Source organism: Fusarium keratoplasticum, chromosome 9, assembly GCF_025433545.1.
Source record: "Fusarium keratoplasticum isolate Fu6.1 chromosome 9, whole genome shotgun sequence".
Taxonomy (NCBI): Eukaryota; Fungi; Ascomycota; class Sordariomycetes; order Hypocreales; family Nectriaceae; genus Fusarium; species Fusarium keratoplasticum.
In genome coordinates this window covers 2,335,725-2,353,077 of record NC_070537.1, presented here as the reverse complement: position 1 = coordinate 2,353,077, position 17,353 = coordinate 2,335,725, and the positions used below count along the sequence as shown (strand labels likewise).

Below are 17,353 nucleotides of genomic sequence, written 5' to 3'. Positions count from 1 at the left end.
TTAACGATAGCATTAGCGGATGCCGATAGGCTCCAGAGCTGGTATATGCAGGCCTAGTACGTCAAGAACCCCCTCTGCCGTCATTCAGTGTTATTGCTAAAAGACGCATGTGTTTTCTAATAGGTCTCAGTGGCTATCTTACCTTCGCTTCCCTTTAAACGAGAATGAACCGACTTGGGGACGCAAGAAGCTATGTTGACAAGGCTAAGAAAATCCTAGAGACCTCTGGCATTGCTGCGCCCTTTAGTTGGCTGAGTTCGTATTGCGCCTATCGCTTAGGAGATGTAGCGATGAAGCAGGGCCGCTTTAAGGATGCCATGTAAGCGAATGTCTTCTTAATTACCAGTAATAATAGGTTACTAAGCACTCACGCAGCGAGGAGATAGAGAAGGCAATGGCTATTAGGAAACTGGTTAAAGTTTCCCCAGGTATCCTTTATAGATGCACCCATGCCTACTCAAAAGTTTTATCAACTAATCCTTCGCGGAGGGAGGAGTCGGAGAGGCAGCGGTTGGAAGCTAGACGGTTGCGATCACAACTGCCGGACGGTGGTGGCGACTTGGATGATGAGAGTGATGCTGCCTTTGAAAGGTTTGTTAAGATGGATCATCGATGAAGGAAATGCTATTTAGAGGGATGTAAAGAATGAAAGTATAAGCAGTCCCTGGGTAAGAGTCGCACGTATGTTAAGGTGCGGCCGCAGGTCTTACTAAAATACCTGTCAAATAAGAGGTGGCATGGCCATTGTCAGACACCGAGTTACCACACCCTAACTATCCGGTTATCACCCAGCTGCTCCCACCTGCAATACCTGAAACGATAACCCGAGCTAACCTGGCAACAATGTCTAGAACCACGGCTGATGAGTTGATGCTGAATGGATTGAGCTCCTGCTGTAGATGTTGTGCATGATTGCGAGCCGTTGAAGGCTTGACCCATATCATCACTTCATCTTCTGTATTCGTGTCGTCGCTAGAAATCTAGATAGCATAGTCAATAGATGGTCCAGTAGCTGAGAGTACCTCTTTGCCGCAAGGCGATATAGCGACTGCTAGAGAAGCGGGAGAGGTTTTACCGCGGTTTTTGCTGCCCAGCATTATAGATTGTTAATATTATGTTGGAGCTGCTATGTGTATGGAAGTTAAGAGATAAAGGGGGTTGCTCTGGTGGTGCGATGAAGCAAAAGGTAGGCAGGCATTGTCTAGCTTATATGCTCGTAGCTGAACCATATGAGTCCCATGGGCTGTAGGAGCATATACCGGTATTTTCCACTGTCTTCCCTTGTTCTCCAAGATCAAGGCGTGCCGGACGGAGTGTCAAGGGCATAACGAAGGGCATATAGGAAGAGTGACAAAGTCAGGGAATAGCTAGCAGGTAGCTAGCTAAGGAATCGATGAGAAGTCTATTGATTCTTACCCTCTCTCCTTCCTGGAGTCCTTGGGCCTCTATATAGATCTCCTCTACGGCGGACTCCGCCGTCAATCGGTCCATCTCGTACGCCATGAGGCCGGCTGCTCCACTACTGGCCCCCTGCCTCTTCGATAATGCCTTCATCACGACGCATAGACCCTCGCACCGGTCGGGATCTCCGTTCGGTGCTGTGGTCGGCGTTCTCCGACTTTCGTATGTGACACGGAGGAGGCAGACACGCAACCATTTCCTAATCGTGCCAATCATTCTACTACCGGGCCACACCTATGAGGCTGTGTTAGATAAACTCCATCCTCGGTTTATCTTCTCGTATCTCATCAGGGATCCACGATATTCGTTGGTAAGGCAGAGTTCTCGGAGATGCCAGATGAGGCAGGTCTTGATGACTATTGGGTTGTTGACGCATGACGCGTCGTTTCCAGTTGGTCAGACAGGATCAGGTAGGAAGTTTCCGCTTAATGAGCCTCGAATCATTCCCGGCTAATGCAGGTTGGAGAGGAATAGCCCCTTGTTGAGGCGCATAGCAATGGGAGCAAGAGTGACGATATTAAGAACGTTGGGAATTTTGGTTATTCAGCCAGTTAGGATATAGTACTTATACTAATAAATAACGAGTTATAAATCGTGATTATCTCCGCTTAGGCAGACCTTAAAAGGGCGCTTAATAAATGTTCTTAACGATCAGTATGAGACGAAAGCAAGGCAGCTTTCAGGTTAACCGATGAAGTATGGGCAAGTAGAAGTGAGGTGTAGTTAGGAGCAATGTTACACACCATCAGGAGAGCTTTTTAAGCAAGGATAACGGATGACATAAGAACCATAGTCCACCGGGAACCCCGACCACCCTAATCAGAAGGACTCAAGAACTACGTAGAACTTTCTTAACTAACCAGAAGAAGAAAAAGCTAGACATTTATCATATATTGCCTTATATCTAGACATTACGGCAAGGCATCTATCTATCCATAGGTATATAGCAAAGAGGAAACTAACTTAGCGGCTCTATACATATTAGCAGTTAAATCCCAGGAATATACTATGCTACCCTTATTAATTAAGGTCGTATTTAAGTATCATATACTTATCATTCGTCTAAGGATACCTAGCCGTTATCCCGAGGTGCAAGCATACGCCTCCCAGCTCACGCTCAGAGACATAAACTCCGCTAACCACCGAGTCTTCCATCCAATGCCTTTTTACCACGATCACCCAGGGCCACTTTCCTCCTATACTACCTTCTGTCTTAAGGAATTAACAAGCCGGCATTCTTCCTTCCGATTGATCTCGGCCGCGTAAGGGCGACTGGCCATCAGACTGACCCTATGACGTTCCAGCGCCAACGAGGCAGAATGAGGTAGTCTATCGTTACGAATATTGGTTCACCTGCGTTCTATAAGAGTGGTAGAGTAACTAGATTTCACTAGATTTACTATCTATCTACTCAATATTCTAGATCAGTAACCACAGAGGTCTAGAGCTAAAGGGTTTCTCACCAGCTAGCATAAAATAGATATTATTACGAAGTCAATATAAATTCTAGGATAACCTCAAATAGGATAACCAGTAACGAAGTTTATCCCTAATTCATTAAAGTAAGTGTCGAGCGAGCTATATATAGTAAATGTGCGAGTCTCTATGAGGTTCCTATGGGGTCATCCTATTCTTATCAACTACCGGGGGCTGAAACCAGAACTGCCGACCCACATCTTATATTAGCTCACCTCGAGCTCACCGGCTCAGGTAAAAGCGGCGACTACTCAGGATCGTGGGCCAGAAAGGAAACAGCGCAAGTCTATATTCGCATTGCGTATTAGGCTGTATCCTCATCTTCTACCATTACGGGTTAGATGGCTAGATGTCACGACCAGTCAAATATCATCACAAATAACAACAATCATCATAGAGTATTAGTTTTCTCCGAAGGCTGGCTTCCGCTGAGGCTATTGACTTTCTATTATTGTCGAAATTCAATGGCCAACAGATGATAACTAGCCTGAGGAACAAACGCTCCCATCTGCGTCACTCGTCAAGACCACTCGTCAGTACCCAAGACTCCTTAATACTCTAGCGTCCTCATAAGGTCGTTTCCAGTGTGGATTAAATTCATCTTCCTGCACACCTGTACCCCAACTGATATAGCCCCTGGGCCCAAAGGGCGGCGGTCCAGATCCGTAAATATAGTCTTGTACCTCCTTGTCCAGACGAATGTATCGCCCGACTTGGTTGTGTTGATTAAACGTGATCAGCACGCAGATCTTGACTCTCGCATCAATAGACCGGTTCCTCTAACCAAGCTTATCACGGATGTCGCTTAAGAGGCCCCAGTAGTTGCCTTGCTGTTTAAGAAAGGCGAGAAAGCTAAGCTTAACCGACTGCAGTGTAGACGGAAGCTTTGCGAGAAACGAGATAAGATTATCTTAGGCCACCTATATATGGGATAACCTAAAATGCCTAAGCTTTATCTAATATTCGATGGGAAACATACTAAATAGTGAAATGAACTTATCTATGCTGCCCCCTAGATGGATGCTATGCTCCTCGTAGTTAGATTGCAGGCTAATATGCTCCAAATCAGGTGGCCTAGCGAGGGCCTTATATAAGTCTCCGTTGCGATATATATCCCAACCATTAGCCTCCTCGTCTATTAGGTATCCTATAAGTAAGGAAACCTCGAAGCGCCGGAACCTAGGGCGCTTAAGGATAGTATAGAGGTTATAATACTCCTCACTTAGTGGATAAAAAGTAAAGTAGTTAATCCTGGTCATGATCTTATGGTTATTAAAGACTAACTCTGAGATACGGTGGTATTGCTTTTCTGTTAGGATGCGTGTGATAATGCGAAACTCACGCCATTGGCTCTTATCCTCCTCACTGGCGCCATCACCATCCCAGGGCGACGCCGGGTCTCGATTGATGCCATCACGCGGGACTTGCCAGCCTCGTGGGATGGGGTAAAGAAAGCCGTAAGGCAAGTTTCGAAGCGAATGATTTCAGATGAGCCGTTGCGGCTCGTCAGGGAGAACGATTGACTGGGTTTGTCATTAGAGGAGCAGTCGCTCTTCTCGTTAAGATGCTGCCTTTCCCGGTCAGGGTGCGGAATCGACTGCTTGAATCGCTCTCAGCCTCTGTTAATTAGGTCAAAAACATGCAGGCTTCGATGGCAGTTATCCTAGATAGTCCGATAAAGCCCGAGGGCGAAATGTAGCTAATTATTGTGCGTGCATTGGTTTAACAACTAATTAATATAGGTTAGGAAATAAATAAAATATTAAAATAATAAAAAGATTTAACTTATACTAAGCTTAGAAATAAGTTTAGATAAAGATAACTATAAATAAATATTTTAATTTAATAAAGATGTTAGTCTTTTTAATTTAATCTTATCCATATTACTCTTAGGGGAAAACAAGTCAAGGTGGATATACCTCTATCCTTAGGTATGTCTTGTTCCTTCCTCGACCTACGCTTGTATGTCAAAGATCCATAAGATTTCAGTCACTGCTGGGGAGGCGAGGAATTATAACGCCTCACCAAGGAGATTTTACCTGCCTTTGTTCCTCTATGAAATTGACAACTTGTCTGCCAACTTCCGAGATTCTATCGATTCCACTAGGTGGCCTGGCATGCCATACAATGCCTTGTGTACCAATACTGTAAGACTGCCGAGAAAATGTGAGTGCTCATCGCATTCAGAAGTTTTTGCCTAGGTAGTTTCATCTGTATTAATAATCATGACTGGAAAAAAAGAATCTGTATCAATATGGATGTTTTTGGCTCCATAGACTCTTGTGAACTTGGCGACGCTTCTAAGAGAAGCCATCAGCCACAATAATAAAGAACGCAGGTATTGACACATGCCGGTATCAATAGGCTCGACCGACTTGAGACGACAGCGGGCAGCCAAGTCCGATAAGATGGGATCGATTCATCAGTACTCGACGTTGAATATTTTTGCCATTGCAACTCAAGGCAGTGGAGAGGAGGATGGGCATGGCTCTGTCCGAGGGCGTTGCTACATGCAAGCAACTTCGGTCGATAACAGCCCTGCTGAAGCAGGAGAAGGTTCGGCTTGATTATCTTTGGAAGGCCGATAGAATGGCTCCCTTTGGCATGACGACGGAGTTATGGCCGTGTAAACAGCAGGTAAGGGATATTGGAAGGGAGGATGAGCATCCCTCCATTGATACTAGCGAAACAAAAGTTCAACTAACTCCTCAATCAAAATACCGATGGCTCCGAAGTTGATTAGGCTAGACGAACGAGAGCCTGTCTCGAAGCTCCCACGACCGATCCTTGCAATCCACTCCCCCAAGAGCAATGAAAGCGTCACTTTCACCGGGCTCGTCCCCTTCAAGCATGACGATGAACAAGATGAGAATACCTAAACCGACGAGAGAGAGGGAGAAAAAAACCTGACGTTTAGGGAGATGCACAACTCAAGCCGTTGTCGCATTACAAATCGTCACCGCCAGTTAAAACTGCCGAGGTCAACCACACCAGCGGAATCACCACATCAGTCAATATCATCCCACAGTAACCTCCGGAAACTCGGCGCACAGCTTCACCAAACAGGGTTAACTAGCAAGCATAAATCCCCCCAGCCCTCTCTCCACAAACAGGAAGCCCATAACAGGGCCGAATACAAGTGCGGAGAAGTTCCCGGACTGAGCTAACACCCCCGGCCTCTCCCCAGATCCACTCGGCACTTGGGGGGCAACCAGAAGATCACGAGAATGCGGAATACCTCATCCACCCCCAGAGAGCAAGCCCGGTTTCTCGGTTCTATGGCGGCCGTATTTCCCACGGGTGGAGCCGTGATCTGCTTCCCCGGTTTGTCATGATATCACTCTACCCAACGGTCCGTCCCTGCAACGGCGTCATACCACCAAGTAAAAAACCTCGCGAGTCATCCGCCCTCGGGAAACTATACACGATAGGACCACACGACGAGGAAACCTCGGATAAACGTCTGAGAAAGTCTGGCTAATATCCCCGACGATCACCTCGAAAGTGGGAATGCCATCATGCAAATGAGCCCACCCGTTCATTACTCCGCATCATTTTTTCTCTCTCCCCCCGCAGGTCATATGAACGGACATGCGGATTGTGGGCATTGAGCAGGTTGAGCTAACTTGAAGAAAATGAAAGGACCGAACTCGGGCAGCCATCACGAGAATCGAAAATGGCATGGAGAGTGGAATCAGTTGGTGTCGGCTCGTGAAGTCGGGAGACGTTAAACGGCTGAGTTGCTGTATAAAAGGTGGTTGAAGATCTCGAAGTTGAGAGAATGGACAACAGCACCGCAGATCGCCATTGCCTCCTCACTCAAATACAATGGCCAGCCTTTGTTCTCTGTTATTGACAGGCCTTCTGGCCTCGGTCGCCAATGCTCAACAGTATGATGGTCGTGATCGTGAAGAAGACGCCTTCAGTTATATCCAACCCAAAGACACTGTGATCCTTGGACAATACGGGCACTCGCCTTCCGTCCCAGCTCGTGAGTTCATCCTCTCGAGGTACAATACTCGACTAACACGCATCCAGCAAATGTGTCCGGCATCGGCTGGGAAACTGCCTTTGCCAAAGCCCAACAGTTCCTGTCCGAGTTGACCCTCGAGGAAAAGTCGGATCTCGTCACGGGCCAGCCCGGTCCTTGCGTCGGAAACATCGTGGCCATCCCACGTCTCGGCTTCAACGGCCTCTGTCTCCAGGATGGCCCTCTAGCCATCCGAACAGTCGACTATGCCAGCGTCTTCTCTGCCGGTGTTTCGGCAGCCTCTACCTGGGACAAGGCCATCTTGTATGAGCGTGGTCTTGCCATGGGCAAGGAGTTTAAGGCCAAGGGTGCTCATGTCGCCCTCTCGCCCGTCGCCGGACCCCTCGGACGTTCCGCATACTCGGGACGAAACTGGGAGGGCTTCTCCCCAGACCCCTACCTGACCGGTGTCGCCATGGAGAAGACCATCCAAGGCCACCAAGACGCTGGCGTGCAAGCCACCGCAAAGCACTACATCGGTAACGAGCAGGAGACGATGCGAAACCCCACAAAGGACCCCAATGGCACCGTCACCGACGTGCTTCAGGACGCCGTCTCTGCCAACATTGACGACAGGACTCTGCACGAGATCTACCTCTGGCCCTTTGCCAACGCCGTCCATGCTAAGGCCGCGAGCTTCATGTGCTCGTACAATCGTATCAACGGCTCCTACGGATGCCAAAACTCAAAGACCCTCAATGGCATCTTGAAGGAGGAGCTCGGCTTCCAAGGTTATGTCATGTCCGACTGGGGTGCCACGCATGCTGGTGTCGCTTCCATCGAGAGTGGCCTTGACATGGACATGCCCGGCAGTATTGGCTTTGGTGATCGCAGAAAGGGCTCAATGTTTGGTGGAAACGTCACTCTCGCCGTCAACAACGGAACCCTCGACGTTGCGCGTGTCGATGACATGATTCTTCGCATCATGACCCCTTACTTCTGGCTTGGACAAGACCAAGACTTCCCCTCCATTGACCCATCCTCAGCCGACCTCAACACCTTCTCTCCCCGATCCACCTGGATCCGTGAGTACAACCTCACCGGCGAGCGCAGCCGTGATGTCCGTGGAAACCACGGTGAGATAATCCGCCGACACGGAGCTGAAGCCACCGTCCTCCTCAAGAACGAGAAGAACGTCCTACCCCTCAAGGCTCCCAAGTCCATCGCCGTGTTCGGAAACGACGCAGGCGAAGACACTCAGGGTTTCCTCAACCAGAAGAACTTTGAGTACGGAACTCTCGTCGCTGGTGGAGGTTCAGGAACTGGCCGACTCACATACCTCGTCACTCCTCTTGCTGCTATCAATGCTCGTGCCAAGAACGATGGTTCCATTGTCCAGCAGTGGTTGAACAACACCCTCATCATCAACTCCAACGTCACTGATCTCTGGATCCCGACGCCGCCTGAAGTCTGCCTCGTGTTCCTCAAGACCTGGGCCGAGGAGGCTGCTGACCGCGAGCATCTCGACTCTGACTGGCACGGCAACGAGGTCGTCGAGTCTGTCGCCAAGTCGTGCAACAACACCATCGTCGTGACCCATTCCTCGGGCATTAACACCCTCCCCTGGGCTGACCACCCCAACGTCACAGCCATCCTGGCAGCTCACTACCCAGGACAGGAATCCGGCAACTCGATCGTCGATGTGCTGTACGGAGACGTCAACCCCTCTGGCAGGCTCCCTTACACGATTGCCTACAACGGCAGCGACTACAATGCCCCACCTACCACCGGCGTGAACACTACTGGTCAATATGACTGGCAGTCCTGGTTCGATGAGAAGCTCGAGATTGATTACCGTTACTTCGATGCTCACAACATTTCGGTGCGCTACGAGTTCGGCTTTGGACTTTCATACTCGACATTTGAGCTGTCCAACATCCAGGCGGAGCCTCTGGTCGACGGCATCACCTCCAAGCCCGAGGCCCAGCCCGTCCAGCCCGGTGGAAACCCAGCTCTCTGGGAGGGCGTGTACAACGTGTCCGTCGCCGTGACCAACACCGGAAGCCTGAACGGCGCAACGATTCCCCAGCTCTACGTGACCTTCCCCGAGAGCACCCCCGAGGGCACACCCCCCAAGCAGCTGAGGGGCTTCGAAAAGGTCTGGCTGGCACCCGGCCAGAGCCAGACTGTCGGATTTGAGTTGATGCGTCGTGATATCAGCTACTGGGATATCATTTCGCAGGAGTGGCTTATTCCCAGCGGAGAGTTCACCTTGAGCGTCGGCTTCAGCAGCAGGGACTTGAAGGAAGTTGCGAAGATTACGCCGGTAAATGCTTGAGGCTAAGGGGTTGATGAAAGTTGATGATAGTTGATGATAATGATGTTACATGAATGAAGAATGCTTTAGCTGATCGCTTGAACCATTATGCCCGTCCAAGTGAATGCCTCATAGCTCCAGTGATGTCTGGATCCTGTTCTCGTGACACTCCGAGTGCCATTATCATAGGGTAGGGCTGAAAGACAGAGCAGTGCCTATCTCATTGTCCAGCCATCGACATAGATCCCCAGACTCATCAAGCCACTCGATCTCAGCTTTGACTCCAAGGGCAATCATGACCTGAAGCTCTCGCCTCAGTTCGAGTGTTTCAGTGTCACTCGACGAAAAGCTTCCTAGCTTCTTGAGAGCCGAAACTGCCACCCCTCGCTCCCTCAGACCCAAATACGATATGGGCTCGCGGCACGCGGTAGATGTAATGGACACTTGTGTAGACTGGCTGCTCTGGTAAAAAAGACGCGGGTCTATAGAATTGGTGTCGGCGCACTCTTGAATCAACTGGTCGGATTTGATGCCCAGCCATTGAATTGCTTGCGTATCGAGGTCAGCTTCGTGGCTCAGTCTATCGGATCCGTGACGGTAGCATCTCAAAATTCGGACACCGTCGGGGTCGTAGTCTACCAATGCGAGCATTGGCAATTGAGGATGGCGCGTGCTGATATAGTTCAAGAACGAACGAGTGGTCAGATCAGGGTATCCTTTGGCCTATCATGCGTGAGTTGACGCTTTAACTAACGAGACCAGGTATACCTTACGGTGACGAGCACACCAGGGCCAAACAATGAGTTTCTCCAGAATTGAGATGAGCACAAGGATCGGAAGATGGCCTGAGTTATTAGTCTTGCCACCAACCAGGCCTTGTATCACCTACATCCTTTTCGACGACTAGAAACCACTTGACATGGTGGAGGTGGACTGCAGAGACTGACTGGATGGCCGGGATGGCAACTCCCTGGACCAGTCAAGGACTAAGCAATGACTGAAACCACATCAATGCTTACCAGGTCGCCAGAACAGGGATCCAGAGATGTGCCATCGGTCAGGTGAATGGTCAATGGACCGGCCAAGACACCCTTCGAAGCTGCAACCTGCCGGGATCAGTACCAAACAGCTAGTATCATGTCTCAGCACGAACAATGTTCAAATCAGCGCGGCCAATGCCTAAAGTGAAGGCAATGTCGTCCACAAGGTCATCAACTTGGGTCTGCCTCTCAAATAGATCCTGATGTTGGTAAAAGATGTGCCTTTAAGAGAAGGCTATCAGTCCACAACCACGACATGCACAAGGGTTCCACGAACCGCTTCGTCAGAATTGTCCCAGACACAAGAGCGTCATGTGATAACTGGAGAATAAGAAGGATGCGTGCTACAGTGTCTTAGCAAAAGTGTCACAAATAGCAAGCCATCCTACCAAACTTGACGGCCTCTTGCTGGTTTCGGCCGGGGAAGCGGACCTCATCAGGCTGACCACGGCTCCGCGCCGGTCTCCGCGGCGTGAAAGCGATTGACAGCTCTTGGCAGGCGGAGACGGAGTCAATGATTTGCGACAGGATGTTTTCGATGCGGGCCACGACAATCCCGACGTTAGGTCCGCCCGCCGTCGTATTCGTATCGGCACTGTCGTGATCGTTTGCTGCTGCTGTCAGTCGTTGGGCCTCGTCGGCTTGGATGTGGTGTGTTAGTTGAGGTGTAGCAGATTGATGAGCGGTGGGCCTTGAAAAGTTCATTGTCGCTTGACACTGCGCTCATAGCAAGAAGTCCACGGTGATGAAGCCGTTCACAATGTTAAAGGCAGAGCCGCAATTTCAAGATGAAAGACGCGATGTTTCACTTCCACGTGCAGCGGTCTAGTGAACGCCGTTGAGAGCCCCGGTGGGGACAATTAGCGCTCAACAGCAGCTGCTTCAGGGCCTTGACCGCTAAAATCTGGGGTCCTCGGCAGGTACCGGACCCGGGTCCCGCGGGCGCGTTTGCAGCGACTCCGGTTCCGTCTCGAGAGCGACAGGAGAAAAAAGCACATGCTCCGGCCAATTCATTTAATGCTCCTCCACCGCCTCTTCAATTGCTCCTCGAGAGCATCGCCAGACCTCGAGATCGCACCTGTCACTCTTCAAGATGGCAATTGTGACTGGAAGTGACGTCACGGCCGTCAAGGTCAAGTCGCGTAAGCGCGCCGCCGACTCGGAGCCGGAAGTGAAACAGGGCCTCGCATTCCCCAAGCAGCCGCGCATCGAGGCCAAGATCGACAAGACGAGATGGAGGATCAAGGACGACGACAGCAACCACACCTGGCACTACCTGGCCGACGATGAAGCCGCAAAGGAATGGCCGCAGAGCTATGCTGAGAAGTGGTACTTGAATCTGCCTCTGGTACGTGCGCCCCTGAGTCTGATCTAGCCTGGTTCCCCTGTCGATGCTGATGCTGACCTCCTGCAGGATCTCCCCGAGTTGCCAAAGCCCGATAGCCCATTGGCCGCCGCGACGAATGGCCTCGAGTTCTTTGAAAAGCTTCAGCTTCCCAGCGGTCACTGGGGTTGCGAGTATGGCGGTCCCATGTTCCTCCTCCCCGGCATCGTCATCGCTTGGTACGTGACCAAGACGCCGATTCCCTCTGCGCATGCGACCGAGATCAAGAACTACCTGTCGGCACGAGCACACCCAGAGGATGGTGGCTGGGGTTTACACATTGAGGGCGAAAGCACCGTGTTTGGCACAGCGCTGAACTATACGGTTCTTCGACTGATAGGGGTGGACCCTGAAGACCCCATGATGGTGAAGGCAAGGGGCACACTTCACAAGCTGGGAGGCACCTTGTATGCGCCGCACTGGGCCAAGTTCTGGCTGGCCGTGCTGGGCGTGGTGGACTGGGATATTGTCAACCCTGTGCCCCCCGAGCTTTGGCTTCTCCCTGACTGGGTGCCGTTTGCCCCATGGCGGTGGTGGATTCATATCCGCATGGTGTTTCTGCCCATGGGTTACCTCTATTCCAGGAGGTGGAGCTGTGAAGAGACCGATGTGATTCGAGGGTTGAAGCAGGAGCTGTTCCCTGAGAATTATGCCAGCATCAACTGGGCCAAGCACCGAAACAGTATCACTGTCGTCGACAACTACCATCCAAAGTCATGGTTGCTCAACACGGCCAATTGGTTCTTGGCCAACATCTGGCAACCATATCTCAGACCCAACTACATCAAAGACAAGGCGGAAGCTTGGGTCAGCAAGCAGGTTGACATGGAGGATGCTAATACGGATTATGCCGACCTAGCTCCCGTCAACGCAGCCATGAATACCGTCATGTGCTACGTCCGCGACGGTCCCGGTGCGTATAGTGTGAAGAGGCATGTCGAGCGCCTCGAGGAGTTCTTGTGGGTCAAGGACGAAGGAATGCTCGCCAACGGCACCAACGGTGTGCAATGTTGGGATACGGCCTTTACGATCCAGGCCATCTTTGAAGCTGGTCTTCATAATGACGAGAGGTGGAGGCCCATGTTGCTGAAATCACTTCATTATCTAGAGCGCCAGCAGATTCGGGAGAACTGCGTGGACCAAGACATATGCTACCGACAGCCTCGCAAGGGTGGCTGGCCATTTAGCAACAGAGACCAAGGCTACGGTGTTAGCGACTGTATCTCGGAAGCTCTCAAGGCCATCATTCTGCTCCAAAAGACAGAAGGCTTCCCCCAGGTTCTTGAAGACCAGCGCATCTTTGACGCTGTGGACACCCTGCTGCTGTATCAGAACCAAGACACGGGCGCCATGTCGTCATACGAGAGGCGCAGAGGTGGGGAGTGGATGGAGATGCTCAACGCCGCCGAGGTGTTTGGTAGAATCATGATCGAATACGACTACCCCGAGTGCACGACAGCCTGCGTGACAGCTCTGTCGCTGTTCCAGGAGCACTGGCCCGATTACCGAACCGATGAGATCAACAAGGTGATCCGAGAGGCAACCGAGTGGATCAAGACCAACCAGCGACCTGACGGCAGCTGGTATGGAAGTTGGGGCATCTGCTTCACCTACGCCTCCATGTTTGCGCTTGAAAGCATGGCACATGTTGGACAGACATATGCCACAGGGATCAACGCAAAGCGTGGATGTGATTTTCTCCTCTCCAAGCAGAGACCCGACGGCGGGTGGTCAGAAAGCTACAAGGTAAGCCCCCCCTCGAGTCAGTTGCACGTATATACTAACGCACGCAGGCCTGTGAAACCATGGAGTACCATGAGCACCCCTCAGGTTCCCTTGTCGTACAAACCGCATGGGCCCTGATCGGCCTCTTCGAGGCAGAATACCCCGACGTGGAGCCCCTGAAGAAGGGAATCCAGTTCATCATGGACCGGCAGCAGCCCAACGGGGAGTGGCTGCAAGAGGCGATCGAGGGTGTGTTTAACAAGTCGTGCATGATCTCGTACCCCAACTACAAGTTTAGCTTCACCATCAAGGCGCTGGGCATGTTTGCAAAGAGGTTCCCAGAGGAAAAAATTGTGCCGAGGTGGGCGCAGAAGGTTAATGGGGAGAAAGCTTAGAGTAGGTATGTAGACAGATAGAGAAGAAGATGCGGGCATCTGCAGGGCTGGGGTTGTGGCCTCTTAATGATGGCAAGACTTATCAAGAGCAGGGTTCATCAAAGGATATACTACCAATATTTATTAATTCCAGTCTTTCGCTGTCTTTGTTTGCGTCACTTCGTCACTGTCGAGGTCATCATGGGTTGCACTTGCAGCAAGCAACCTAACAGACCTAACAGGACAGGTCCGCAGGTCGCTGACGAGGAACGACGTCCCTCCGTCATCATGAAACTCTTTTCTCGCAAGAAAACCATGGCCGTGGAAGCAAACTTAGAACTTGCCATCTCGCAGGCTGAATTCTTTAACCAAATGGTCAACATCGGCGAATCTGAGTCGGGGACGTCTCCAACGCCTTCAGATCTGGAGGAAGTGCAGTCTACCCACACTGGCGAAATCACCCCCGTCGTACTGCGTTCGCAGCTCGATGTGCTTGGGAACAATCAACCACCAGACGAACCGCCAGGAGACGCAATTCTAGCAGAAGAGCCCCCAGCGGAAGAACTTTCAACAGATGAGATTCCAGAAGACTAGCCTTCTTCCGAGAACACTCCAGTCGATCCACGCATCCGCCTCGTCACCGAGCGCCTCACCTTGGGGCCCGCGATACCTCCAAGTGACTTACCATCCATCGGCGAAGAACGAGGGCAGCCCCGATCTCAACACAGTCAGTCTACACCAGAGAGAGGCGAGCCCAGGCCTGAGGAAAGACGGCCTCCACTACGCTTTCCAGCGGTTGGACCCGATGGCTGTGCTTTCTGCGGGAAACTATACATCAATGTTCCTCCGACCACAGATGCCGAGGACTTTGGTGAGGGCATGGAGGTCAAGGCCTACCTCCCTTGTGGCCACACATTTGGTCACAGATGCCTCAATCGCTACATGCAAGCTCTAAAGCATGCAGGGACACAGTCAGGGGAGACACAGCCAGGAGAGACGGAGCCAAGACGGTGTTGCCCATGGGGCGATTGCATCCCCCTACGACACAGGTGTGGACATACGTGCATTCCACAAAGAACACTCGCTACACCTTTCAGTGCTATCCGTATCGATACTCTTAAAAACTCGCCTGTCCTGACAGAATTTTGCGAATTCTGCCTATCAGACGAAGGCCATTCTATCTGTCAGCGGATCGGAAAACACAGAAAAAGAAGACTACGCCACTTGGAGTCGAGCGTGTCGTCTTCATTTTTGAAGAGGCCGTTCCACAAGGCCAGCATGAAGTATTTCCAAAAACGCGAGAGAAAGGAGGAGGAGAATCTCGACAAGGCATTCCTGGCCTACGAACACAGCAGAGCCAGAGACTTTTACAACCAATGGCTCATAGAGTCGAGACGATCGCAAGAACACCGCACCCGGACTTCCTCAAGGAACAGTCAAACTCAAGGAGGTGGAACTAAGAACCAACCGCGTCAGGACGATCAACCCTGCGATAACCGACCTCAAGAAGTCCAGTCCCGAGGAACCCAGGAACAGGATAGCCAGGCCTGGGGCAGCCAGATCCCAGACCACCCGCGTCGAACTAGCATCGTTTCGAACAACTCACCCGGGGACAGCCAACCTGGACACAACCAAACGGGATTGCTCAGGGAGAGCGAGCGATCAACTCCCAGCCGAAACAGCCCCACTCTACCAGACCTTCAGGCCCTTGAAAAGAGGGCGAGAGAAAGGAGAATTCTGGAGCAGATGAGCTCAGTCAAAGAACCGGAAGATGTCGTGATCGTGAGAAGGATCGAGTTCATAACAAGAGAAGAGGGAAAAGGAAAAGAAAAGATGGTCGAGGACTTGGAGGAAGTTGGGGAAGCAGAGCAGACTTCAAAAAGAGACAAGAGCAAAGGAGGGGAAAAGGCCGTCAACTACGACGAACCCATGCGCAGAAGGCTCAAAAAGGCCGCCAGCTTCTAGGCTGGAGGAGTTGGTTGGGTGAAGTGGTTGCATTTGGGGGTTTGGCTTCCCAGCGATATGATTACAGCGGAATGTGTATCAAGTGAGAAACATGCGTCGCATAACAAGTTATGATGATAGGGCGTTAGGTAGAGGAAAATTCAGCGTTAATTTCATGATTACCGGTTGGGTCGGTTTTCTGACGGTGTAGCATTAGATGGCTCAGTCATTCATGACTGAAAGAGTACTTTGAATGAGTTGTTTTGAATCATGTTCTAGCGTCAAGACCTAACATTATTCCTAGCAAGCCGGTCTGACTCTTCATCGCTATCATCTCTGAACCCTTCTTCGAGGCTATGGCAAGTTTCCAGTCAGCAACAGCGCAAACAAATATGCAAAATGGAGCCATTGAACCCAATGGAACGTCTTCACACGGTGATTCCACACATGTGATCAAAATACTCACTCTCTACTCAATCGTCTGGTATTATCCGGCCGTGCCGCGCGAGTGTCGGCCTCCATCTGACGCCAGGTAGCCTCGTCGACGTGGCCAAGTTCCTCTCCGTCCTCGTCATCTAAGCCATCCTCGGAACCAGTATCGGACGCAAATGGAGCATTGCGATTCGAGCGCCAGGCAGAGATGCGCGAGGTTATGCGATCGCGCAGGGACAAGGTCTGCGACGAGAGGGAGTCGAGGGGGAGGTATTGACTGTAGCGGGCGTAGCGGCGCCAGAGGGGAATCAAGACGTATGTGGAAAGAAGGAATAGGATAAGCGAGACGACAGCGGGAACGGCGAGCGTCTGTTTGCGTTAGCGACTGAGTGTTAAGGTCATGATATGAGGCGCACCTTGATCACGGACGTGCTGGCGCCCATGGTTGCGTCTGCTCGCGTGGCTCTACCAAAGACAGCGCGACGGTGTAAGAATTGCGTCGCCGCAAACAATCACGGCGCTTGAGATGCAAGCAGAGGAAACCTAGGTTGGAGAAAGGGCCACGATGCCGCTCCAACGGGGGGAATTTGGCATACGAAGTAGAAGCCGAACGCGGCCGGACTGAGGTCAGGTCGGGTTGGACGAGGCTACTACAGCGAAGACGTGGCGTCGGGGTCGGGTTGTTCATCATGCACAAGCCACAGGCCGTGACGACGCCGACGCACCCGCTAAAGGGGGGGAGCCGCCTCCGGCAGTCTAAATCTACAAGGGGACCATGAGAAAGCGGGCCGTCTAGAAACGTCTGGGGGGAAGGATGCGATGGATGGATGTGTTATTCTGGGAGACTGGAATGGAGTGTTTAAGACAACCGACCTCGCTAAAGGATGGAGAGCGGGAGGACCGGGAAACTTGTCTTTTGTAGCGAGGGAGGAGAATTTTGTATCCAATTCAGCAACTGTCTGTGTCGCATGGATTTGATTATGAGTGAATCGCTACATCAGCAAATAAGAGGTGCGTTGCACAACAGCAGGCCGCCCAGCCTGTGACCAGCTGCCCAAAATAGCCAACCATGGATTGGATTACATGAACGCTCTCAGGAGAACTCTAGCGTAGTTACTCTGCATCTCTTCTCGAACCCTAGCACAAATAAGATACCGTGAGCCGGGGCGGGACAGCTGTGGAGGTTTTTGGTCCCCGAGTCTTGTTTGCTTGCTTGCTTGTCTAAGCCAA

General features: G+C 51.3%; 5 protein-coding genes across 5 annotated transcripts; 3 read left to right on the top strand and 2 right to left on the bottom strand.

Annotated features, from left to right (window-relative positions):
• Window positions 1–6,765: 6,765 nt before the first annotated feature.
• Window positions 6,766–9,245, top strand: NCS57_01162300 (Fn3-like domain-containing protein; the record flags this gene model as incomplete). The annotated part of the gene is made up of 2 exons (XM_053061332.1): window positions 6,766–6,928; window positions 6,976–9,245. 2 exons carry the CDS (start codon window positions 6,766–6,768, stop codon window positions 9,243–9,245), a joined length of 2,433 nt encoding a protein of 810 aa, XP_052909718.1.
• A 162-nt stretch (window positions 9,246–9,407) lies between these two features.
• NCS57_01162200 (TP6A-N domain-containing protein) lies at window positions 9,408–10,969 on the bottom strand (the record flags this gene model as incomplete). The annotated part of the gene is made up of 7 exons (XM_053061331.1): window positions 9,408–9,947; window positions 9,998–10,069; window positions 10,114–10,194; window positions 10,244–10,330; window positions 10,378–10,486; window positions 10,542–10,608; window positions 10,654–10,969. 7 exons carry the CDS (start codon window positions 10,967–10,969, stop codon window positions 9,408–9,410), a joined length of 1,272 nt encoding a protein of 423 aa, XP_052909717.1.
• Window positions 10,970–11,357: 388 nt separating this feature from the next.
• On the top strand, window positions 11,358–14,341 carry NCS57_01162100 (Terpene cyclase/mutase family member; the record flags this gene model as incomplete). The annotated part of the gene is made up of 4 exons (XM_053061330.1): window positions 11,358–11,612; window positions 11,679–13,394; window positions 13,442–13,734; window positions 13,990–14,341. The coding sequence occupies 4 exons, from the start codon at window positions 11,358–11,360 to the stop codon at window positions 14,339–14,341; spliced, it is 2,616 nt and encodes an 871-aa protein (XP_052909716.1).
• A 684-nt stretch (window positions 14,342–15,025) lies between these two features.
• Window positions 15,026–15,712, top strand: NCS57_01162000 (uncharacterized protein; the record flags this gene model as incomplete). Its single annotated transcript, XM_053061329.1, has 1 exon — window positions 15,026–15,712. One exon carries the CDS (start codon window positions 15,026–15,028, stop codon window positions 15,710–15,712), a length of 687 nt encoding a protein of 228 aa, XP_052909715.1.
• Window positions 15,713–15,972: 260 nt separating this feature from the next.
• On the bottom strand, window positions 15,973–16,566 carry NCS57_01161900 (uncharacterized protein; the record flags this gene model as incomplete). Its single annotated transcript, XM_053061328.1, has 3 exons — window positions 15,973–16,045; window positions 16,158–16,492; window positions 16,540–16,566. 3 exons carry the CDS (start codon window positions 16,564–16,566, stop codon window positions 15,973–15,975), a joined length of 435 nt encoding a protein of 144 aa, XP_052909714.1.
• Between the last annotated feature and the right edge of the window lie 787 nt (window positions 16,567–17,353).